General features: G+C 44.6%; 1 protein-coding gene across 1 annotated transcript in view; it reads right to left on the bottom strand.

The window, feature by feature from the left end:
* The window catches only part of MYO5C (myosin VC), a 126373-nt gene that overhangs the window by 87563 nt on the left and 12979 nt on the right, over positions 1–25831 (bottom strand). Inside the window, exons 2-4 of the mRNA XM_083183896.1 lie at positions 10615–10725; positions 4339–4501; positions 3967–4111 (exon numbers count right to left, since the gene is read on the bottom strand). Of these exons, the coding sequence (XP_083040022.1) occupies positions 3967–4111; positions 4339–4501; positions 10615–10725 (419 nt within the window). The remainder of the gene's footprint in view (positions 1–3966; positions 4112–4338; positions 4502–10614; positions 10726–25831) is intronic.

The raw sequence follows: 25831 nt of genomic DNA, 5'->3' as shown, positions 1-25831 counted from the left end.
GCAGCTTGTGCTGCCTGGGTCCCGGGGAGCCCACCTCCCCTCCACATATGTTCTGGGGCAGCCAGGGAGACTTTAAATCTCCCTGGCTGCCACCGTCCCACGGCTCCCTGCAAGCTCCCTGCCGCGGACGCTCGTCCGCTGCAGGGGTTAAGACTCGCCGCGAGTGGCGGCGAGTCTTAACCACATTAAATAGAGGGAGCAGGAGTGGCAGCGAGCCCTCCGGAACAGGGCGAGTGCATGGCGAGAGAAAAAATCTCTCGCCATGCACGGAGAATTTTTTTCATTGAATACTGCCCTATGTCATAAAGGATGTTTTACATGTGTTAGATTTATACCCTGCCCCAGCAGAAAACAAAACTGCTTCCAGAAAGTAAGATTGTCTAGCAAAGTATTTAAAAATGACAGAAACTGATTGGTTTGCTTTGGCCAATTTCTCCACTTTATCAGTTTTTGAAGCTTAGTGCCTCTGGTCCTTGGAGAGAGATAAAGTGGAATGATAAACAAATACCCAATCAGCTCCTGTTATTTTTCAAACCAAAGCTGTGACAGGAAGGAGCTGATTGGCTGTTTGTTTATCACTCTCCACTTTATCACTGATTAAAGCTTGGTGCATCTGGCCCAATGACTTGATACATCCCTGCAGACGGGGTCCCATACACATACTGACATCACACTCCAAGAGCAGTATGATTGAGACCAGAATCAAGTGGACCGCTGAACCTCTTGCAGTGGGGTATGGGTCATTGGGTTGACCCAATTTAGGTCGAAATGCATTGGCTCTACCACTGAAGGCCTACAGGTCTTAGGTTGCCACCTGAAATAGGTCGAGATGGGTAAGGTTGACAGGGTTGGAAGGTCAACACAAGCATTAGGTCGACAATGGGGAGGTAGACACGTTTTTTTGTCCCAATTGTCAACACAGTCGACATGGACACCATGCTTCAGGCACGGTACCTCGCTGCACTGGTTTGGGGGGGGGAGAGAGGGGGATTAAAGTTGGATATCCCGTGAATACAGGGATTAGGAATTTTTCTATTCTAATTCCCGGGATTGAAAAAATGCACCAAAATTGGCATCCCTAGTTCACACATTGTCCAGCATATTGGTGCGCTATTGTAAAAATAGCAGCGCCAATAATGATACATCTCCTCCTTTATACATGGGATGCAGTATCAGTGCACATAATACCCCTTTCACACCAGAAATGCAGCGACAAACCGGGAATTAAATTCCAGGGACAAGCAGGGACATTCCTGGGTTGGGACCCATTCACACATGCTTTTGAAGCTTTTGAAGCAGGGACAACCCAGGTCGGCACCTTTCACACTGAACCCGGGATGCCCCTGCATTTCTATGAGAATAGCATTGAAAATGGCCTTTTTTAGGCTCACATTAGATTATTGATTATTAATAATTACACACAACACAAAACATTTGTAGTGTTTCAGCCTTTGTTTACTTGTATAAAACAAATTAAAAGGCAAATGAAAGCATCTTCCCCTGTAATGATTAATAGCTCTCTCACCTCCTTATTTGTCCAAGACATGGCACACATTGCAGGCTTTCAGGGGTTAAAATGAACTTCTGGGGTCTGTGGTGCCACAGAACATGCACACTGTCTCCCTGCACGCTGTATGCTGCCTCTGGGCGTGTCTGTGAGTGTCCACAACAACAGGAAGATACCCTTCTAGCTAATCAGCATTAGCAGAGGCAACACGGGAAGCAGGGACATGTCCCTGCACCTTTCACACCAGCCAGTAACCCTGGATGGACCCAGGAGCAACCCTGCTACCTAGCAGGGTTGAATTGCCAGCAAATTAACCCGGGAATTTGTCCCTGGAACCTTTCACACCAGAGCTAGCCCGGGTTGTTCCCGGACCCAACCCGGGAATTTAGGCTGGTGTGAAAGGGGTATAACAGTGCTGATACCACATCTCCCCCATAATGACTACTAATACATCTACCTGACTTCTCTTCTGCACATTAAGTTGTATTGTGTACAAATAGGGTAAAGCGTTTTTTTTGCATTTGCTACAAACACAGTCAATCCTACCATAGGAGAGAAATGCTGATGATTTGTATTTAGGTTACAAAATTCACCCAACTCTAAATGAGTCCCTATACTGCAGGGTTGCCAACCCTCCCGGAATGGCCAGGAGGATCCCGAAAATCGGGTCCCCCTCCCGGGGGGCAACCCTCCCGGATTCCGGCTGTCCCCTTCCCTCCTCATGAACCTTGTGGCGGAAGCATTAAATTGCCGCGATTTGCGATGCAAATTGCGCATATTTAGCCCTGCCCCCTAATAGGAGACCCGCGTATTGCGGTATTTGCATTATTGGGGGCAGGGACTGATGATGTCTCCATCAGGCCCCGCCCCCAGAAGTGATGTTGAAAGTCGCCTCTCCGGGGTTCTCCCGGAGAGGAGATTGTAAAAGTCGGCAACCCTGCTATACTGTATGTACCAAACTTCTAGTATGACACAGCCTTACCCTTACTAATTGCAAAAAAGTAAATCGTGGCAGACCACAATCAAATTTAATGCACAAAGAGACATTAACACTACATAGTGAGCTGAAACAATATGGGTGAAATTAAATAGGATGAGAGCTTCAGAAAGTGAGAGATTTGGAATGAAATCTCCAGGTTGTTTTTTTAAAGAGGCAATTATTTACACTTCAAAATCAACTGGTTTTGCAGTGTAAATGATTGCCGCTTTAAAACAACTGGAGATTTCTTACCAAACCTCTCACTTTCTGATTCTCTCACCCTATTAAATTCCCCCCATTATGTGGGAATAGAACCTAAGGTATCCAGTACCTAGGCTTCTCAAGAACTTTGTGCTGCAGGCACTCATTCCTTTTGGGTAGATAGGACGCAGCCTTATAAATGTTAGTTCAGACTACAAATCCCACATATCTCTACTATATGTGGGTGACACTTTCTTCACCTCATTCACAACCATCCTATAGAAATCTACACCTGCCTACACCAGGGTTGCCGACCCTCCCGGAATTTGCGGGAGTCTCCCGAAAATCGGGTCCTTCCTCCCGGCCCCCGGAAGGGTGGGCAACCCTCCCGGAATCAGGGGGACCCCCACTGAGCCCCCCGATCGCGGCATTTATATGCCGCAATCCGCGGGTCTCAGGGGAGGGGGCGGAGCTAAAACGGCACAATCGTGACGTTTTAGCCCCGCCCCCTCCATGGATAGCAGTTATTACTGCTATATGATGTAATGGGGGCGGGGCATAATGACGTCACAGTTAAGCCCCACCCCCAAAACGCGTAATGCCAGATTCCTCTCCGGGCTTCTCCCGGAGAGGATTTTTTTAAAGTCGGCAACCCTGGCCTACACTTTATTAATAGAACACAGATTGTAATGGAAAGTATAGAAGGCCTAATTCAGACCTGATTACTGCTGTGCGAATTTACCTAGTGGCCATTTATTGATACACTGCACATGCGTCTGGGTCACAATGCGATGCCCCACAACAATGAAACCCTGCTATTTTTTTCCTTCGCCAGCTGTTTGCAAGGTGATTGACAGGAAGCCGGCGTCTGGGGGTGTTAACCGGCTGTTTAGTGGGAGTGCTTAGAAAAAAGCAGGTATGCCTAGGAAAACATGGGAGTGGCCAAGTGCTTTAGGGGAGGGTGTGTAACATCTGCTCTGGCCCCAATAAGCCTGTATTCATGGCAGCCGCTGAATAAGTCCAGAGCTATGCGGCGCTTGTGATCAGTGGTGACCAGTGGACAAATCAATCGACGTCTACGTGCATATTCACTTGGCTGCACATTCTTTGGTAGCCGTACACATCTATTCACATAGCGAGCACAGTAATTCTCAAGGTGGGATTTCAATATAGGGGGTGGCATCTACCTTAATGCTAGCTGCTGCTAATTCTCACAGCAGCGATCAGGTCTGAATTAGGCCCATAGTGTCTAGATCAGTCCCTGCCCCACTGAAGGTACCTAGCCATCTGCTTGTATGCCTCTTCTGCAACAGCAAATATATGCGGATCCATGTCTCCCATATTCTGGCCACTGTACGCATGGATAATGGCATCTCCGTATATCGGTAGCTCCTTGTAGGGATTAATTGCAACCAGAATAATACCTGCGGGGAGAAACAGTGTTTTGTAGCAGTCCCCAGATCATGAGCACAGCTAGAACCTAAACATAGTGATCAATAATTCACATTACATCCAATAGCTGAATGCACCAGGAGCAGCTGATGCCGGCACCAGAATTAATCATTATCATTTTATAACAACTGATTCATTGCTTCAATCTTACGAAACATTTACAGAGTTCCCCAGCTGCTATGACTTCATGTTTACTTACCACTGTAGGTGTAGATAAGTTTGGATTCCATGAATCGCACCTTGAGGTTGTGTAGAACAGCCGGTTCATGTAAGTAACTGAGAGCAGTGAGGTCATTTTCACCTACTAGAATGTCCGGATTTCTAAGAGGCGGCAGACCCTTGTCAATCACATACTTCAGGTTCTACAATAATCACAGTGATAAATGATAAATCATGCCTACTTTTCCCAGCATTACTATGCTCCCAGGTTAAGAAGACACTATTAAAATGTACATTGTTACTTGTGGGATAACAGATTCAGTGCTAGATACATTTAATGGTGTCCACACTACAATTACCATTTAAATAATATTTTAATTACTGACAAATTCACAATAAATAAAAGTTCTGACTCAAATGTCCTGATCAATTCTCCTTTGTTCCCTAATCGAAACGAAATAAATATAAGTTGACCCCTCGCACTTTAACAAATGAGAAATAATAGGGAAGTACCAACAGTGGTGCGCAATTAAAACAAAGTGCAGCTAGTGTGATTACACCAAAAGGTATAACATCCAGAATATACCCAAAATGGAAATACAGTCGATACAAAAGAAGGTGTTTCACACACAGCGCTCAATGTATAACCTCATGAAGCAGTGAAATAAATCAAAGTTAATATCACCATTTGTTTCCAACTGATTTCTTAAATGGAGAATTCAACAGGTAGCCTTGGTGACCTGAAATGATATCCACCCAATCTCACAATTCATGTGAGTAGGTGAAATAAGACACAATATAGTGCAAATTATCCTTTGGTATAAACAGTATTTAATATAAGTCCGCACTTACACAGTGTAGACTTTTAAAACAGCATGAGATATCAACCCCAAGGCAAAGCTGCTAACGATCAGATGGATAAAGCCTATCAAGGCAACAATTCAGGTGGAGGAATTCAACAAGCAGGTTTGGTGACCTGGAATGATATCCACCCAATCTCACAATTCATGTGAGTAGGTGGAATAAGACACAATATAGTGCAAATTATCCTTTGTTAAAAAGAGAATTAAATATAAATCCACACTTACAAAGAGTAGACTTTTTTAAAAGCATGAGATATCAACCCCAAGGCAAAGCTGCTAACGATCAGATGGATAAGACATAACAGTCACAAAAACACTCAACGCGTTTCGGATTACCTTCTTCAGGAGTGTATAATACACTCCTGAAGAAGGTAATCCGAAACGCGTTGAGTGTTTTTGTGAGGACTCCCCAGGAAGAAGAGGCTTATCAGCGATCCTATCTGACATTCCCTAGTTCCGGACTGATATATGGACCTGTGACTGTTATGTCTTATACATCTGATCGTTAGCAGCTTTGCCTTGGGGTTGATATCTCATGCTGTTTTAAAAGTCTACTCTGTGTAAGTGCAGACTTATATTAAATACTGTTTATACCAAAGGATAATTTGCACTATATTGTGTCTTATTCCACCTACTCACATAAATTGTGAGATTGGGTGGATATGATTTCAGGTCACCAAGCCTACCTGTTGAATTCTCCATTTAAGAAATCAGTTGGAAACAAATGGTGATATTAACTTTATTTCAATGCTTCATGAGGTTATATATTGAGCGCTGTGTGTGAAACACCTTCTTTTGTATCAACAAATGAGAAATGAAATAACAGTTTTCAATTCTGTCAATTATAATGCAACAGAAACTGATCGGTCCTATAACACAGATTCAGTTATTTGCCGATTGGGTATACAGCATGTACCGCTTGACATATATGACATATATGGAAGAAAAGAATCACACAAGTAGGACAAGGTGTTCACACAGTGTGATTTTGCTTGCGATTCAATCCCGTTTCGATTGGGGTCGAACGGCAAGCAAAATGCATTAGATCTGTACTATATAGTCTTGTCTGCACAGTCTATATTTCTATTAGATTTTGATGCCGCGGGGCTGGAATCGGCTTCTAATGCGGCTGAAAACCATTTGATTTCAATCCGATTTTGCTTATATAAGCAAAATCAAATAGAAATATAGACCAAATCCAACCTTGTGTACGGGGCATAATTGAGATGAGAGTGAGGTTTGGGAAAAATGTGGTGTGGCTCAGTGGGTAACAGTCATACACTGTAGGCAACCTACACTTTGTCCACTGATTGGATAGTGAGGATAGATTCTATGGAACTGGAATGAAACTTTTTTGTACTACTTTATTCCATTATAATGTTTGGCGGGCTGAACCGAGACAGTTTTTGTTTTGTTTTTAATAAATAGGAGATTGTTTTTTTGTTAGGTTGACCCACACGCACAGCAATTTCATACTATTAACCCCTTCATTGGCAATCCCCAGAATTTTCCGGACTGTGTCTCAGTGTCCAGTCTGGCAAGCCCGGAAAATTCTCGGGATTGCCACTGTTTAGAGCCAGGCAGCGCTGCTGAGTTCAATCACTGAACTCAGGCAGCTTCGGCGCTGTCAAGCTCCCTCCCTCCCCACGCCTCCTCCTCCCCTCCGGGTTTTCTACTGAAGTCCCCGGCGCCAGCTTATGACAAGCCGGCTGCTGGGGACAGGGACAGGGTGCGGGTGCGCAGGTCCGGGCAGCCGCTGATTGACAGTTCAGCAGCGCTGCCTGGATCCAGGGAGGCAGTTGTGGGTTGTTTTTTTTAAGGGAGCGCTCCCCATAAAAAAAACTCACCCAGTGGGGAGTGCTCCCAAAAAAACAAAACAAAAAACACCACTGAAGGGGTTAAAACAAGAATATAACAAAAAGGACTCTTACTTGCTATACAGAATGGCATGAGTAATATGTGACTAAACCATACTTGCTGGAATGTCCAGGTAACTTTTCAGAAGTTTGGAGCATTCTCCCAACCTCTGGCAAGTAAGCAATAAACCCCTTATGCTATGTATTTAAAACTAATATGTCACATGGTTTCTGAGTAGTTTGAATGGGGAATATGTGCTGTGGTGAATGCTCCGTAACACACACACCTTCTCCATGGGCACTTTGGGTAGCCACAACCTCTGTTTCTTCCCTGATACTTCATATTTTCTAAAGAGCTGAGCTCTTCGCCAATTCAGCCTCCTCACCCATTGCAAACAATGCCACACTCTCAGTGAGTGAGGAGGTGGATGTGGTGTGTGTTACAGGGAGCAGAGTGAGGAGGTAGATGTGGTGTGTTACAGGGACCATAGTGAGGAGGTAGATGTGGTGTGTGTTACAGGGGCCATAGTGAGGAGGTGTATGTGGTGTGTGTTACAGGGACCGGAGTGAGGAGGTGGATGTGGTGTGTGTTACAGGGACCAGAGTGAGGAGGTGAATGTGGTGTGTGTTACAGGGAGCAGAGTGAGGAGGTAGATGTGGTGTGTGTTACAGGGACCATAGTGAGGAGGTGGATGTGGTGTGTGTTACAGGGACCAGAGTGAGGAGGTGGATGTGGTGTGTGTTACAGGGAGCAGAGTGAGGAGGTAGATGTGGTGTGTGTTACAGGGGCCATAGTGAGAAGGTGGATGTGGTGTGTGTTACAGGGACCAGAGTGAGGAGGTGGATGTGGTGTGTGTTACAGGGACCAGAGTGAGGAGGTGGATGTGGTGTGTGTTACAGGGAGCAGAGTGAGGAGGTGGATGTGGTGTGTGTTACAGGGACCAGAGTGAGGAGGTGGATGTGGCGTATGTTACAGGGAGCAGAGTGAGGAGGTGGATGTGGTGTGTGTTACAGGGACCAGAGTGAGGAGGTGGATGTGGTGTGTGTTACAGGGGCCATAGTGAGGAGGTAGATGTGGTGTGTGTTACAGGGACCATAGTGAGGAGGTAGATGTGGTGTGTGTTACAGGGACCATAGTGAGGAGGTGGATGTGGTGTGTGTTACAGGGACCATAGTGAGGAGGTAGATGTGGTGTGTGTTACAGGGACCATAGTGAGGAGGTGGATGTGGTGTGTGTTACAGGGACCAGAGTGAGGAGGTGGATGCGGCGTATGTTACAGGGACCAGAGTGAGGAGGTGGATGTGGTGTGTGTTACAGGGAGCAGAGTGAGGAGGTAGATGTGGTGTGTGTTACAGGGACCATAGTGAGGAGGTAGATGTGGTGTGTGTTACAGGGACCATAGTGAGGAGGTGGATGTGGTGTGTGTTCCAGAGTGAGGAGGTGGATATGGTGTGTGTTACAGGGACCAGAGTGAGGAGGTGGATGTGGCGTATGTTACAGGGACCAGAGTGAGGAGGTGGATGTGGTGTGTGTTACAGGGAGCAAAATTCCCCAATTACACCCATGTAATCCCTGTTTCTAGGTACATATAATAATGCATACAGAGATTACAATAACTATTTACAATTTAATTTATTACAAACAGCGAAAGAAACAAGAATTCCTACAAGGGGCACTCTGGACTGACATATGTGAATTTATTCAAACTATGTTCCATATTTTGTGTTTCCAGTGTCCCAAGAAAATTTTAAAACTTAACTTTTATTTATTCTATTGTTAAAAACTGCGAAATATTAAAATAAAGTGAAAAAAAGTGTATTAAGGTGATCAAAAATATTAAAATAGAGCTGTCCGTCTCCAATGTGTCTTAAATCTTTTAAGTCAAATGACTTAATGGCTCTATTGCTGTACCGCAAGAAGACAGAAATCAGTTATAATTATTCCTTTGATAGTATGGGATTTCTCACGTTGATTACTATGTGGAGAGAATTCTTTATCACTATATGTATTAGGTGGAAATAAATTTCTATGGTGTGGTCATCTGTCAATCACTAGGTACCTTGTAACTACTCAATCCTTGTAGTGTACTATGGAGTGAGTTAGGTGTAATTGTGGGTTAAATTACCCTTTTATGTTGGCATATCACCTCAGTATATGATTGAATATTCACCCAATGATGTTGCCTGATGAGTGTATGGCACCTTAAATTAGCAGTATATATGCCTGCAATTTCTCACCGAAAGTGATTTTATGTGAGTGTGTGCCATTTATCAGGGTTGGGTATTAGGAACTGAGACAGTGGTCCCTATTTAGTGATGACTGTCTTCCACACTCCACTGGAAATCAGTGGTTTAGTAAGATTAATATTGCAATGGAGGATGTATTGTTTGCCAATCCTCCATCAACTATATAGTAGGTTGACAAAGATATCTTTGTTACAATATCAAGTTGATACAATAAGTGTCAAGGCATCCACATAGTAATATCCTCTGGTGAGTATGTAGCAATAATTTGGCAGTCTGAATATCTGCAGTTTTTCACTGGACATTAGTTTTATAGTCCCATATATTACTCATCAGGGTTAGATATTAAAGTTGAGAGAAATATCCTTTTATAATAACTGATAGCTGCAGTACATATTAGACCTTCCACCTGTTTTTTATTATTATTTTATCTCTCCGGTCCGTTTTAACAAATATAATTAGCGGTATAAATACCCGCAATTACTTGCTGACAATCGGTTTAATAATCAAGTGCACAAAAGTGCCAAATAGGTGGATGTAGGTGATATTGATATCAATTCTATATATATTTTATCCTCCACTTATCACAAAGAGTTTCTGGACATGTAATATTAACCATAATTAGCGGTACAAGTATCCGCAGTTTTTTACAGACCAGGTGATGTGGATTAGGATACTGTTGTATTCAATATGTACTTTTAATAATTTATCACAGAAGGGTGCTATTCATGTTTATTATATCACTGGAATAAATTCATTTGCCAAGCCTATGCAATATTAAACACTGTGTTTTAATGGTTTCTAGAATGTGGCTGTGCTATCCTGATCAATTAATTATTGTCAGGGATATCACACAGATCGCAAGTCCAGTCTCATTCACAGGATAAATGTCAGACAGTGATTAGCAATATGGTTACAATGTCTGTGACCAATAGAGAGTCATTTGACTTAAAAGATTTAAGACACATTGGAGACGGACAGCTCTATTTTAATATTTTTGATCACCTTAATACACTTTTTTTCACTTTATTTTAATATTTCGCAGTTTTTAACAATAGAATAAATAAAAGTTAAGTTTTAAAATTTTCTTGGGACACTGGAAACACAAAATATGGAACATAGTTTGAATAAATTCACATATGTCAGTCCAGAGTGCCCCTTGTAGGAATTCTTGTTTCTTTCGCTGTTTGTACATTTATACCAATTCCTGGGAAGCACCTCCCTATATATTAATACCCGAACTCTGGGTCATAGAATTAATAGGGTGACTGATTGAAACATATATAAGACTGTGCGGATTAAATTCTCTCGCTCTCCAATTTAATTTATTACAAGAACTACACTATTTCTTACAGAGCCATCTTCCAAGCATAAGTAAAGCACAGTGTCCCCAATCTTCAAATCCTTTGTAATCTCTGCTGATTTCCAGACTTCATCTGTATCTGGGATCCAAACCCGGTTATACTTGGAAGAAAAATAAATGGTTACAATTAGACCAGTGAACTATATAAGGTGACAATAAATACTGTATATTTATGGAACACTTGTCCTACATACAATGTATAACTTCAGAGAGTCTAACCTTTCAGTCAGTTTAAACAAGGTGTGCAAAATCCACAGGGCCTAACAATTCCACAAATACCACAGCCTCCTCAGCCACCGGCTACAAACTGCTGAACAAAAACTATTAGAAGCTATATACACATACACACACACACACACACAAACCTGAATACATTTACTCTGACCTGTAAGTATTTATGAACATAGACAAACAGACTCTTATATTTGACAGTTTTTGACAAATTCTAAAATAGAATATTTTCCAATGATTTTGTCACACAATCTCCACTACTGTACAATAATAACGTAATCCAACATTTTAAAATACATATTCTATTAGTTATACTAATTTTAATGAGTTATAACATGGATTGGCTGATATTCCACCAATCCACCTGGTTTCCGACAGGTTGAAACATTCCAAACAATCTGAAAATGTAGAATTGAATAGGTCGTAACCCCTTACAACCAATTCTAGTTGGAAACTGAGGCTTTTTTGACAAGACGGCAGTTCTGACTGGAATTGAATATACCACTTAGTCTTTAAAAGGGATGTATAAAATGGAGAGTGATAAACCACCTGCCAATCAGCTCCTAACTGAAAGTTTTCAAATACAGCCTGTTGCGTGGCAGATAGAAGCTGATTGGCTGGTAGTTTATCACTTTTTGAAGCTTAGTACATCGGGCCCTCCACTGAATCACTCTCCAAGGCTTAGTACATCTCCCCTCTTGTCTGAATGTAAAATGCCAGCTGTTCATCAATGCAGAATAAGCTACATTACATGACAGACTGGGCACGATTCAGACCTGATCAAATGGCTGTGAATTCGCACAGCGAGTGATTATCGATACACTGCGCATACGTACGGGCACAGTAAGCATGCGCAAGGCTGTCCTGTGATGTCCTGTGATGGCCATTCACAAGGTGATTGACAGGGAGTGGGCGTGGAAACTGACCGTTTTTTTGGGAGTGTCAGAAAAAAAGATGGGAATGTGGAGGAAACCGCAGGCATGCCAAGCTGCCTTAGGGGAGGGTTTGTGACGTCAGCTTCAGCGCCTGCGATGACATGCCCTATGTAAAAGTCATTAGATGGTGAGCGGTACGTATTCCCACAGGTGCGAATGGATGTGCGCCCGTGCACATCCATTCGTACAGTGAGCACATTACTTGGCAAGGCAGGATTGCACTGGAGTAGGATGGCGGCTTAACTGATCGCTGGTTGCTGTCAATTCACAACCATGCGATCAAGTCTGAATGGGTATGGGTCAGAGGGTCGACACTAGGAAGGTCGACACACATTAGGCCGACCACTAAATGTCGAGAGGACTTAGGTGAGACATAAAATAGGCTAAGGTCGACATGGTTGGAAGGTCGACACAAGCATTAGGTCAACAATAGGAAGGTCGACACTCAAAAGGTCGACATTAATTTTTCACATTTTTTTTTTGTCCCAAATTTTGATGTAAGTCGACCTTTAGTGGTCAACCTAATGTGTGTCAACCGAGCGACCGCATCCGATCTGAATTACCCCACGGTGTGCTCCTTACGGTTACTGTGAGTTACACTGCCTCCCTGTCCTGTTTATGTGGGAAGCTAAAAAACATTGGGTTTTTTTTAAACAATAAACCAAGTTCTAGCAAGCCAAACACCTGTAGTGAGGCTACATGTAAAAGGTGGCTGACATGAAATACACCTAGAGTTCCAGACACCTCCAATGGTAAATGGTACAGTTCATGTGAATATCAAGGCTCGAATAGCCAAGCCTCACAAGTAAACACTGAGCTGTTTACTCAGGCACATTGCGGTACACCCTGTTTTAAGAGACCTTCCCTTAGGTGACAGAAAAATATGTTTATCATATTAGGGGTATATAAGATGTGCTGAGAAAAATAAAATCACATGTGCTGCTGCTGCCGCCACATTAATCATTTACTTCAATTGAACTCATACAGTTCAGCACGGACTCCTGCAATCACCATTAAGGAGCCCATACACTGTACAATTCCTGGGTGCGATGAGATGCGCGCTCCCGCACACATCTCATCGCACAGCTCAAAAAGTATGTGCTGTACGTACATTATGTACTACATTGTATCTCATTGCACTGCAAAATGTATGCGATGTGATGCGGTTTAGTCCAAATTGCATACAATAATTGTATCGTGTATGGGCACCTTAATAAAGTTATTTAAAAAATAATAATAATAATGATCTGCTTCAAAGAATCAGCATTATAAAGGCAAAAAGGCGATTGCAGAACAAAAGGCCTGATTCAGGTTGGATCAGTATGGACAGAATTCAGCCCACTGACCGATGTTGCGGGTCTGCGCATGTGCAAAAAATACGCATTTGCAGACCAGCTGTACGAACACCTTCGCCGAGTATCACACTTGCTGAGGCAATCACACACTCTGAGGGGTGGGTAGGGTAACACCTTGCATTTTCTGGGCATGCCCACAAAAACGGTGGGTGTCCACCTGCAAACGCAGGTACATGGATGCCTGGTCGGGGCGGGTGGCTGACATCACATGGCATCAGTGCCCGCCCTGAATTCGCCTATGTCTGTTGGAAATAAAAGTCAGTCAATTTTTTTTAGACTTTTCTTTGTAAATGGGAAAAAAATCATTAGATTTTCGGCAAACATCAAATGCTTTTTTTGCCCTACGGCCACATGTAAATGTATGCGTAAGTGCACACATCCATTCGCATTCAAATGCGGCCATTCACTTGGCAAAGGGGGGGGGGGGGACACGTTCACTTGCCAGGTGGGCCGTGTTCACCTTTTCACTAGGCAATGACCTCATGCAGCCTAGCGAACAGGTCTGAATTACGCCCAAATATCCACTGTAGGCTTATTAATCAGATTTCCCCATGTTGGTGGCGAGGCATTAAAATAATGTGGGGGTTATATATATATATATATATATATATATTCTGTGAGAGATATTAGTTTAATGCAAGAGTGCATTCATTTTTATAGTCTATTAATCTAATGTGGTGAGGGTAATAATGTAATACACAGGTTCTGTGGTAGGGAATATAGATTGTAAGTTCCACTGGGGCAGGGATTGATGTGAATGGCCAACTATCCTTTGTAAAGCGCTGTATCTCACATATACCATGCTCACGCACAGGGGTCATTGTGTGTCATTACTTTGTAATGTAAGTCATTTGCAGGCTATGCTGATACAACAAGAACTACCTGATGACAGCACAGGACATTTCTCACATGAATTAGGAACACATCAGTGTATGCTTCCAAACACCCTGCAAAAAATATAAGTAGAACGTTCTGCCATGGACTACATGAAAATGAGAAACACAACAAAGGCAGGACATTACTGAATGCCACTACTGGCTAAGCTTTGAGAATCTAGATAAAATACAGTACGTATATCTCACATTAATGGGTACACCAGTATGCCGATAGCAATATGTGGAGGTGCTCTACTTTCCCCCTTTCATTATAAGTATTAATTACCTCAGGGTTCTCTTGCAGACAGTCTGTGTGTGGCATGAAGTGTTGTAATCTCCCTCAGGTTTGAGCTTGGCATAAACTGTATAATATATTATATGAAGCAGGCGTGTGAACACCTGTTGGGTCCGGTTACCTTATTACTAAACCAAATATTGTAATCCCTTCAGCTATTTTATGGCTTCAGTGTACCATCCTCTAGATATCACTAATAAGACAGGATATGCCTTTTATGTTACTGTTTAGTTAGGAGGTTACAGAAAAGGCATGCCCTGATTGCAAGGGTTTACATTTTTTATTCATCATTTATCAAACGTATTTAATACTAGCTAAGCCCGGTCGAAGCAGAAGCTTTGAAAGCTAGTCTGCTACCGTGTGGTTGCCTCTGTGTTTCTGTATGTGTGATTTAATATCATAGAAATTTGTCATGTTTTGTTGATCATTCACAACGGCTGCTTGATGTATTATTTTTTATTTTAAGCAAAAATTATCTACAGTAGCACAATATATTTAGGAGCTGCTACTGTAGCTCTCAAGTCACCTCAGCTGCCTGTTGCTAGGTGTCAGGGATGCCAATTCCTGGTACTGGTCACATGACCAAAAATCTATTATGTTGCTCAGAAGGTTCAATGCTAAAGGAAAGATTGGATTGGCTGTTGGGTGTAAATTGACAGGAAGGCTCTGACAGTTAACCTTACAATGGGGGTGATTTAGAGGTGCACCGTGCATGCAGGGCAATTCAGACATAGCTGCTTAAGTACTGCACATGTGCCTGAGCTGTACAGCACATATGCCACAATGGGCTTGTGAAAGTGGTCACAGACAGGATTTGCATAGTGATTGAAAGACAGCAGCCATTTGAGTCGGGATACGGTCATTAGGTCGACACCACTAGGTTGACATGCAGCAAGGTCGACATGGGTCAAGGTTGACATGACATTAGGTCGACACAAGCATTAGGTCGACATTCAAAAGGTCGACGTGGGGTTTTTCACTGTTTTTTGAGCCGACATGTGCTGACAGGCGGTATTTCATGCCCTACCATCCACTAGGGCGTGGTGGGAGAATAAAATAGTGTGCTCGAAGCATGCGAGGGGATGCAGTGCACTTCAAACTGTGTCCATGTCAACTGTGTCAACATTCGGGTAAAAAAACCCAGCGAAAACCCCATGTCGACCGTTTGAATGTCGACATAAAGCTTGTGTCGACCTAATTGCATGTCGACCTAGACCCATGTCGACCTTGACCCATGTCGACCCAATGCTTGTCTACCTAGTTGCTGCAGACCCAACGATCCCAACCCTTTCAGTCAAAAGGAAACGCAACGACTATTTACGGGGCATGTACAGTATCTGCCAACAACTACATCTTCCAACACAGATTCACCGGTTCCAGCATCTTAGTTCAGATTGCCATTCTCAGAAATCTGAGGCTTGCACAGAGGTCCGATATGCGGTCAGTGTTGTGTCTTTGTATGCAAGACAAAGGACGCAGATGCAGATTGTGTGCCTCCCAGTACATAACCCAGCTGCAACATTTACATATTTAGGTGCGAAAAAAGATGCAGTCGCAACAGCAATTGGGTGCACTTCTGAATCAGATGCAATGATATCAATATCTGGCTACCTTGTTCCTGTATGCTGTACAAAGTGGACCAAATATAGGCTTGCATTTTGCTTTATCACTCACAGAGGTTTGGCAGGCAGATGCAGGACTCCACTGAGATAGGAAGGGGGACAGGGCCACCACCAGGAGTAAAAAGGGCTGAGATGTGGACGGAAGGAACCATGATGATTCCCATCATGGTTCTGCCCACATCACAGCCCTTTTTACTTTTGGGTACTTATGTAGTATCTGGGCTGCCGATTTTCTGATTGTATGCCTTACCTTAAGGCATACAATCAGATGCGATTTGACGCAATTTTCGGCAAAATCGCCTCGAATCGCATCCGATATCGCATGCGATGCGATTTTGCATAGGATTCAATGTTAACAAAGTCCTGTTCATTTCCCCACTATCCAAGTGGGCATAGAGTTGATTTTATAATCAGCGGCCGCTCGCCACGCTTCGGGCTCGGTGGCTCGCTGCGCTCGCCACGCTTTATAAAATCAACTCTATGCCCACTTGGATAGTGGGGAAATGAACAGGACTATGTTAACATTGAATCCTATGGAAAATCGCATCAGATCGCATGCGATATCGGATGCGATTCGATGCGATTTTTCTGACCCGATTTTAAAATCGGGCGCCCAGATACTACCTACTTTTGTTTGGGGGTGTGAGCAGCATTGCACAGCGGTGGGCGGGGCTACAATGACACAATTTACATAATTTGGTCCCGCAGACCCAGCCGGGAGATGGTGGTGTCACGGGAGACTGCCAGCTTCCCAGAAGGCTTGACCCCCGGGAGGGTAGGCAACTCTGGATTGGACTGCATGTTCAGATGATTGGAGTTATCGTAACGAGTCAGGGGAGCCATCATCGTCAACTATATAGTTTGTACACAATAAACAATATGCACAATTATATCATTATCAATATAGTTATTGTGTTTGTTCATGCATATTGTACAATGTGTACCAAGCTTTAGGGGCATTTTATCAAAGATTGGTGATAGACAAAGAGGAATATTCAATCATCAGCCGCTATTTCCTCCGTCAGAAATAGCAGCGGCTTCTCCGACAGCATTGAACAGGCTTCTCGGCAAAACATGCCTGACTTTAGAAGCATTCAGGCTTGTTTTGCCGAGAACGGCTGGGAATTGTCGAGCTCCCGGCCGCAGCTCGACGATTCCCGGATGCTTCATGTGGCCACGCCCCCTTCTCGGTGCTCGGCAGGTGGAACATTGAATCCCACCTGCAAATTGAGAGGCAAGCCGACCGAGAACGGGACAGGGTCACGGCTTTTCAGGCCAGCCTGACAGTCATGACCCGACACTGAATACCCCCTAAGTACCAACCAATCAGCTTCTAACTGCCATGTATGTTGCAAAAATAACAGTTAGGAGTTGATTGGTTGGTACTTTGGGTCTAATTCAAACCTGAGGACCTCATAGGACAAATGTGTTTGCAAAATTGGAAAAGCCATGTGCACTGCAGGTGGGGTAAATGTAACACGCGGCAAGAAAGTTAGAATTGGGTGGGGTGTGTTCAAACTGAAATCTAAATTGCTATGTAAGAATAAAGCAGACAGTATTTACCCTGCACAGTAACAAAATAACTCACCAAAATATAACTCTCTCTGCACACGTTACATTTGCTCCCCCCATGCAGTGCACATGATTTTACCCATTTTGACAACACATTTGTCTGTGACCAGGTCTGAATTAGACCCTTTTCCAGTGTTGTAGATGTTACAGGGCAAGGAGGAATGTTAACTGTAGTTAAAAGGGGGTCCAAAAGGAAAGTATATGTAGTATTGGCTTTCAATAAGTGAGAATCAAGATACACGCTTAAGGGCCCCTTACACTAGGGCAATTTATCTGAGGCTTGAAATTGCATCAGATTTCCCTTGAACTCACAGCAGCTTCCTGGGAGTCCTGCACGTCAGATTCTGTACTTGAGGGCTTATTTCACATAACATATATTGCATGCAATTTATCTTACTGTATACACTTGTACCACACCCAAACCCACCGTCATGTACTAAGACCTAGCTGACGAGCTGAACAACTTCTATTGCAGGTTTGAAAAAGTAGTCCACTGTGAACCAAACCATACCCTCTGTGCTGCCCCAAATGTCCACAGCCAACTCCAGTCACTCCAGGTCACCCAAGTAGAGGTGGAGGAGATGTTCAAGAGGGCCAAACCAAGGAAAGCACCAGGTCCTGATTGGGTGTCACCATCTGCTCTGAGAGTATGCGCAGCTCAGCTTGCCCCCATAATCACCAGGATCTTCAACAAATCATTGGAGCTACGCAAGGTTCCCTTCTGCCTCAAAAGCTCCACTATTGTTCCGGTCCCCAAGAAATCCACTATTACAAATCTAAACGACTACCGGCCGATAGATCTGACGTCTGTGATCATGAAAACATTTGAGCGCCTGGTACTGAACCAGCTGAAAGCTGTGACTGGCCACCAGCTAGACCCCTCCAGTTCGCCTACCGATCTAAGCGATGCGTTGAGTACGCAGTCAACCTGGGCCTGCACTACTATCTGCAGCACCTGGATATGCCTGGTACCTATGCAAGGGTCCTGTTTGTTGACTTCAGCTTGGCTTTCAACATAATCATCCCCAACATCCTCCACCCCAAAATACTCCACATAGGAATCCCTGAAGCTACGTGTTCTTGGATTGTGGACTTTCTGAGTGATAGAAAACAAGTTGTGAAAGCGGGGAAATTCACCTCCCAAGTGTGGTCCATAAGCACAGGAGCCCCCCAGGCCTGTGTACTGTCACCCTTGCTCTTCTCCCTGTACACCAACGACTGCACCTCAGAGGCGCAATCAGTAAAGATAATCAAATTCGCAGATGACACTACCGTCATTGGCCCTATCAAGGACAGGGATGAATCGGCCTACAGACAAGAAGTGGACCGATTGGCCCGGTGGTGCAGCAGCAACCATCTAGAGCTCAACCCACTGAAAACAGTTGCGATGGTAGTGGACTTTAGGAAGAAGGCTGTTGGTGTTCCTCCTCTAACAATTGCTGACAGTGTGGTGTCGCTAGTGGACTCCTTCAAGTTCCTAGGAACCACAATCTCACGTGACCTTAAATGAGGGCTCAACACTGATACTAATGTTGGAAAAGAGCAGCAGAGGCTATTCTTCCTTAGGCAACTGAGGAAGTTCAACATCCCACAGAAGTTTCTGCGCCTCTTCTACTCCGCAATTGTGGAGTCTGTACTGTGCTCCTCAATGCTGGTATGGCTCCGCCAGTGAGAGAGACAAATGCAGACTCCAGAAGGTAGTCAGAACTGCGAAGAAAATAATCGGGACGGACCTTCCCTCTTTCCAGAACCTGTACCTGTCCATAGCAAAAAAGGGGGCAATGAAGATAGGACCAACTACATCCTGGCTATGGCTTGTTTAACCTGCTGCCATCAGGCAGACGCTACAGGGCTATTCCCACCTGGTTCACCAGAAGACTAAAAAGTTTCTTCCCTCAAGCGGCTCACCTATTGACACGTGAACTCATGAACACCACACTGTCTAATCGCGCCATAACCCTTTGCAAATAGTCTAACACGGTGTCCCCTCGGAATAACTTTCTATATGACTGTACATGTTCTCCCACCTGTTTATATTGTTTATCATTTATACTGTATGCTGTTTACTTGGTACCAACCTGGCTGCTGCACAGAAAACTGAAAAAAAAAAATCCTAGTATATGCAAGTATACCTGGCCAATAAAGCCGATTCTGATTCTGATACAATTTATCTGATGGGCTGTACTACAGGGTGCTAGGGGGGCTGTACTACAGGGTGCTAGCCTAAATAGTGCTATTTTAAGCTATGTAGAAGAAGCTAGTAGCTACCATACCAATGGGGCCGATTCAGACCCATTTGGTTGTGCATGTACAAACTGTCCGTATGCACAAAGCAATCAATGGCTTTGTTTGCAACATGACTGACAGCCGATGGCTGATTTGTGGGCGGCTGGCCGGTGTTTTCTTGGATTGCCCCAGAACACTAAGGCATTGCCTGGTCGTTGGGAAGGCCACTGACGTCAGAGCCATCACAGCGCTGAGAAGTCTAGAATCAGCAGCTGCAAACAAGGTGAAATCCAGTCAATTGTGAGTGATTGCAAATGGTTTACACACTAATACCCCTTAGAAACATAGAATTTGATGGCAGATAAGAACTATTTGGCCCATCTAGTCTGCCCCTTTTTCTAGTCTGCCCCTTAACCATCAATATTCCGCTTCTAACTAGGATTTTGAACACAGTTCCAAATGGTGACAAATCTGGGACAGACCATTTTCCACAGCAGTCTCGATTGGTGTTATTCCCAATGCTGCTGGCCATTGCCATGGCCGCTCTTAGTGATGACATCATCTCCTTGAACCAGAATGTGACTCTGCCCGTGCTGTAAATGTTCACACTGCAGCTCCCCCAGGTCCTTCCTCTGTAAAATCCTGCTAGGTACCTTGGAAGGATTCCTGGGTTACTGGACACCTGTGGAGGTGGGGTATGGATCATAGGGTCGACATGACTGTCAAGACTGACGCAAGCAGAATGTCGATACAAAAAACGTAGACACATGAAAAGGTCAACATCACTTTTCCACAGTTTTTGTGTTAATGGTGACACCTGGTCACATAAAGCCATAAATAGATCACAGCGCACTCTTGCATGGCTGGCTTTGCTTGCCATGCTTCACCCCACTTTACCATTGACATGTCAACCTTTTGCTTGTATGGACCTTTTGTCTTTGTTGACCTTGTGTATGTCAACCATATGGTGTCAACCTATTGATGGTTGAACTAGACACTGTTGACCTATCATCAGGATCCTGCGGCGCCGCTTCCCCTGACAAAAATCCTGGTTTGTTGCATTCACCTGTGCAATAACCCAAGATTTCCAAGTCAGTGGAACAGGGGTATTACATTATTAAGGCTGACACTGGAAGGTGTTTCTGTCTTCACTGAATCTAATGTACACTGGAACAACCGTTCTGTTTGCTTAGACTTCACAAGAGTTTCACACAAGAAATCAGTTGGGACAGCATACGTAATACAGTAGCTCCAGATATCTTATCCCACTGATCCTGTTAATCCAGTTCTATCAGGGATATAAACTGCAAAAAAAAAAACACCAACTTGAAAATGTTATTGCACAATGACTAGCTACTTATATTAGGATAACTGTATATAGGAGCCATTGGCGGCTCTTACCTCTATGGAGAAGGGGGGCTGCTGCAATGCTGCCCCCCCTCCAATGCTGCTGCCGCTGCTGGACCCCACCACCAGTACCCGCTGGTCCACACCGCTGCTGCCGGTGCCTGCTGGTCCCCGCTGCCATTTTTGTGGGCTGCCGCTGCAGCAGCCTATAGAGTGCTTTGGCAGCAGTTCATAGAAGCATATTTACGGTCCCGGGTCCGGCACATACACAACCCTATCATTGGTACTGCCCATGCGCAGAACCCATTTTTTGTGGGCTGCCATAGCAGCAGCCTTTACGGCATTCCAGAGGGAGGGAAGGTCAAACTTCCAAAAAGGAGCAACTGTCAGTCACAGTGAAGCCAGTGCAGTCTCACAGACTGCATCTGGCTTTACACAGTGGTGGATTTGACCTGGGGCCCATAGGTAAAAACCACCACTGATAGGAGCACTGCATAAAAGCAGTCACTCACATAGATGTACCTCAGACCAGTCAGGTATACTGGTCTGTCATGCCTGAGAACCCAGCAAATGTCAGTACATTACAAGCTACAAGTAGTAGTAGCTATAGCCACTGTCAGCTGTAAAAATAATGCCAAGCAACAATAAATAATAGTAACATTAACAGACAGTAAAAACATTGCATACCATCCAGTATCCAATAATGTTAGGCTGCGGGGAGGGAAAGGTGAGGGCTAGAGTGGGACTTAGGGTTAGACACCAACGGGGGGGGGGGGGGGGGGGTCAGGTTGCGGAACTAGTGGGGAGGGCTAGGGTCAGGCTGTGCGAGGGGGAGGGTTAGGTAAAGCTTCTGCAAGGGAGGCAGAATGGAAAGTATGTGTGTTGCGCAATCAGCAGCAGTTGGCACAGGGTAGTCACTCCCCAATATTAGCTTGGAAAAAAAAAAAAAAACAATGTATGTGCCTGCGCTGGCACATACATTGTTTTGTTTGTTTCTGCAAGGGGAGGGTTGGGGTGGAGCAGAGAGAGGATAAGTATACTTACCTGACCCCGGTCCGATCCCCTCCTTCTAAATGCCTGGAAATCGGTATTCTGAGTGCTGGTCATCCGTATGTATTCCAATAGTTGCACCACAACTAGGCCATTGTCACGTTTCGTGAGCTGGCTGAAGCACCAGCCGGAGTGTAACGGAGGCTGGGTGCTTTAATGTAGGGCTGTTGCATGAACGACAGACTGGAGTGAATCAATTCAATAAAATTAAACCTTTTTTTAATGAAGATACTGCGGTACAAAGATGTGAATGATGGCACAATGAATTACTGTAGATTTTGGTTAGAATGACAAAGACAATAATAAATAATACTTATTGAAGAAGCTTACAGATGATTGGGAGATTGGATGATTTGAAGATTAGAAGATTTGAAGATTGGATGGTTTGAAGATTGGATGATGATAAAGAAGATTGGATGATTGGATGAAGATAAGAAGGAATTGAACTGAGATGAAGTCCAGTTGAAATCTTGTGCTGATTGAGGTCGTAGCTGCCAGAACCAGGGAAGCTGGCCACGGATATAACCGTCAGGAAGCTAGGAGGAAGATGACACCCTTTGGGGGGTTAACCTTGTCCTTGTCCTAATTGGCGGCAGAGGATCTCCGTGGACGGATATGGTGAAGCAGTAGACGACCAGCAGAAAGATCAGGATAGACTTTACCCAGTAAGATGAGGAGTCAGCCTGCAGCAGATACTGCAGGAGTAGCCAGGATGCACAATGCTGCTAACGAATGGACAACATTGTACTGACTGCCGGTCTGGCCCGGCTAGTCAGTATTTAAGGGTGGAGCTGACGACTGATTGGCTGTGCGAGTGACCTCACGATCGGAACCGCGCAGCATAGGCTGTGGAAACCAGGAAGATGGCCGCTGCCAGCTGTGGCGACAGAAACCAGCCGGCGGATAATGCCTCACGCTATCCGGAGTCAACACGCCAGAACACTGTACACCACAGCTGACACCCGGCAGATGGACACGGAGCCCGGGTGACAGAGGGAAAGCTATGTAACCAGTCGGTGTTGGCATCAGCAGCGGAGATGAACGCCAGGGCAGAGGGTATAGTGCCAGGAGTCTGTGAGACTGGAACAGCACAGGGAGCCAGGGTAGCCGCAATGGTGGTCGTGACAGCCATGATATGACTGTGTGTGTGATAAAATGAATGATGTAGAGAATGGGTGATGAAATGTAAGCGGAAATAGGACTACGATGTAATTCAATGAATGAGGTAGGGAATGGGAGGATGGAATGCGAGAAGAAATTATACATCTATGGTGCAATAGAAGAAATGAGTAGGGAATGGGGAATGGAATGAAAGAGGAAATTACAGTACACGGTACTCTTTACTTAGAAGGGCGCCCATCTCGGCCATCTCGGGCATTGAATGCACTAAAAAATCAGGTGCGATGCGACAGACGAGATGCCCGAGATTTCCCATAGGGAACAATGTTAAATGTCTCAATTGACCCGATTTTCCTGTTCAATGCCTCAATTGACCCAATTTTTCCATAGGAAACAATGTTAAATGGGCCACAGAGGCCAAATAGGCACCCTGAAGTGAATAATGGCCACCCGAATTGTTAACGCCACCCCACGATCAACGTCAACCCGAAGCGTGGCGAGCGCAGCGAGCCCGCGAGGGGCGGCGGTACGCGTCCTACGACCTTTTCATACCCCCACTATCCACGTCGGCGTGGAGTTGAGAATAGAAAGTGTGGCGAGCGCAGCGAGCCACCGAGCCCGAAGCGTGGCGAGCGCAGCGTGCCCCGCGAGGGGACGCGGATACCTTCACAGGTATCCGCGTCCCCTCGCGGGCTTCACAGCTGTCCGCGTACCCTCGCTGCGCTCACCACGCTTCGGGCTCGGTGGCTCGCTGCGCTCGCCACACTTTCTATTCTCAACTCCACGCCGACGTGGATAGTGGGGGTATGAAAAGGTCATAGGACGCGTACCGCCGCCCCTCGCGGGCTCGCTGCGCTCGCCACGCATCGGGTTGACGTTGATCGTGGGGTGGCGTTAACAATTCGGGTGGCCATTATACACTTCAGGGTGCCTATTTGGCCTCTGTGGCCCATTTAACATTGTTTCCTATGGAAAAATCGGGTCAATTGAGGCATTGAACAGGAAAATTGGGTCAATTGAGACATTTAACATTGTTCCCTATGGGAAATCTCGGGCATCTCGTCGGTTGATCGCACCCGATTTTTTAGTGCATTCAATGCCCGAGATGCCCGAGATTTTTTACTAACGATGCCCACGATCAAAATCGTGGGCGCCCTTCTAAGTAAAGAGTACCCAGTACACTGTTATAGAATGAATGCGTTAAGGAATGGATGATGGAATGCGTGGGAAAATTTTACAAATAAGATGTAAGGGAATAAATGAAGTTGGGAATGGGTGATGGATCGTCATCTCATTACGCAGGAATGCTGCTCTGTCTGTGCTATAAACGGAACCCTGGTCGGATGCCCCAGGTTATCCGTTCACATTGCAACTCACACAGGTCCTTCCTGTATAAAACCCAGCCAGATATCCTGAAAGGATTCCTTGGTTACTGGACCAGGGTGGAGCTGTGTCCCCTGACAAAAGCCTGGTTTGTTGCGTACACATGTTGCAGTAACCCAGGATTTTCAAGTCCGTGGAAAATAGGTATTACACTATTAAGGCTGACACTTGAAGCTAACAAAAATTTAGAATCAGGCACTTGATCAGATAATCACTTAATTATACAATTTTTCCTCTCCTTGGTGCTGTTTTTTTGGGGGATGCTCAACCCCATATAAAAGAAGAAGAAAAACAATACAGAAAATCTGCACAAGGAAATGAATTTCACAAAAATACTTGGGGTAGTATACTTGTGATATTGTAAATTATATATTTGTATATATATATACTCAATTCCTTGCACAGTTCTATATTGCTTTTTTTGACACTTGGAGGTGTTTGTTTTCAGAAGACTTATGAATCTAATGTACACTGGGACAACCCTTCTGTTTGCTTAGACCTCACAAGAATTTAGTTGAGGCAGCATATGTAATAGTTCCAGATGTATTTTCCTACTGGTCCTGTTAATCCAGTTCTATCAGGTATCTAAACTGCAGAAAAATAAACACCAACTTGAAAATGTTATCGCAGAATGATTAGCTACTTATATTTATATTAGGACAACTGTATACAGGAGCACTGCATGACTGTCTCACACATGTCAGGTGCATTCTGGTCTGTCATGCCTGAGTACCCAGCACATTGCAGCACATTACAAGCTACAAGTAGTAGTAGTTATAGTGACTGTCAGCAATAAAAATAGTGGCACTTAACAATAAGTAAAGGTAACGTTAATGCCCAGTAAAAATACGTCAGTTGTAATACGACCCAATAATGGGCCCCATTCAGAACTGATCGCATGTCTGCAAATATCTATACACTGCACATGCTTACGGTTCACAGTACACATGCTTGAGGCTGTCCTGCGATAAAATCCTACAACTAGGCGTCTAGGGCTGGAAAATGGCCATTTAAAGGGAGTACTAAGAAAGATGCAGGGGTGCCATAAACAAATGCTGGGAGTGTCTGGGACAATGCCTGGGCGTTTAAGGGGAGGGTGTGTGACCCATACACATCCATTCGCACAGGGATCACATTCATTTGCAAGGCGGGCTTTCACTCTAGTGGGGCGGCACCTTAACTAAACGTTGGCCGTGC

Source organism: Crinia signifera, chromosome 4 (assembly GCF_055691185.1).
Source record: "Crinia signifera chromosome 4, ASM5569118v1, whole genome shotgun sequence".
NCBI classification, from domain to species: domain Eukaryota; kingdom Metazoa; phylum Chordata; class Amphibia; order Anura; family Myobatrachidae; genus Crinia; species Crinia signifera.
The sequence above is the reverse complement of the archived record's forward strand: the minus strand, read 5'-3'. Positions and strand labels throughout refer to the sequence as shown.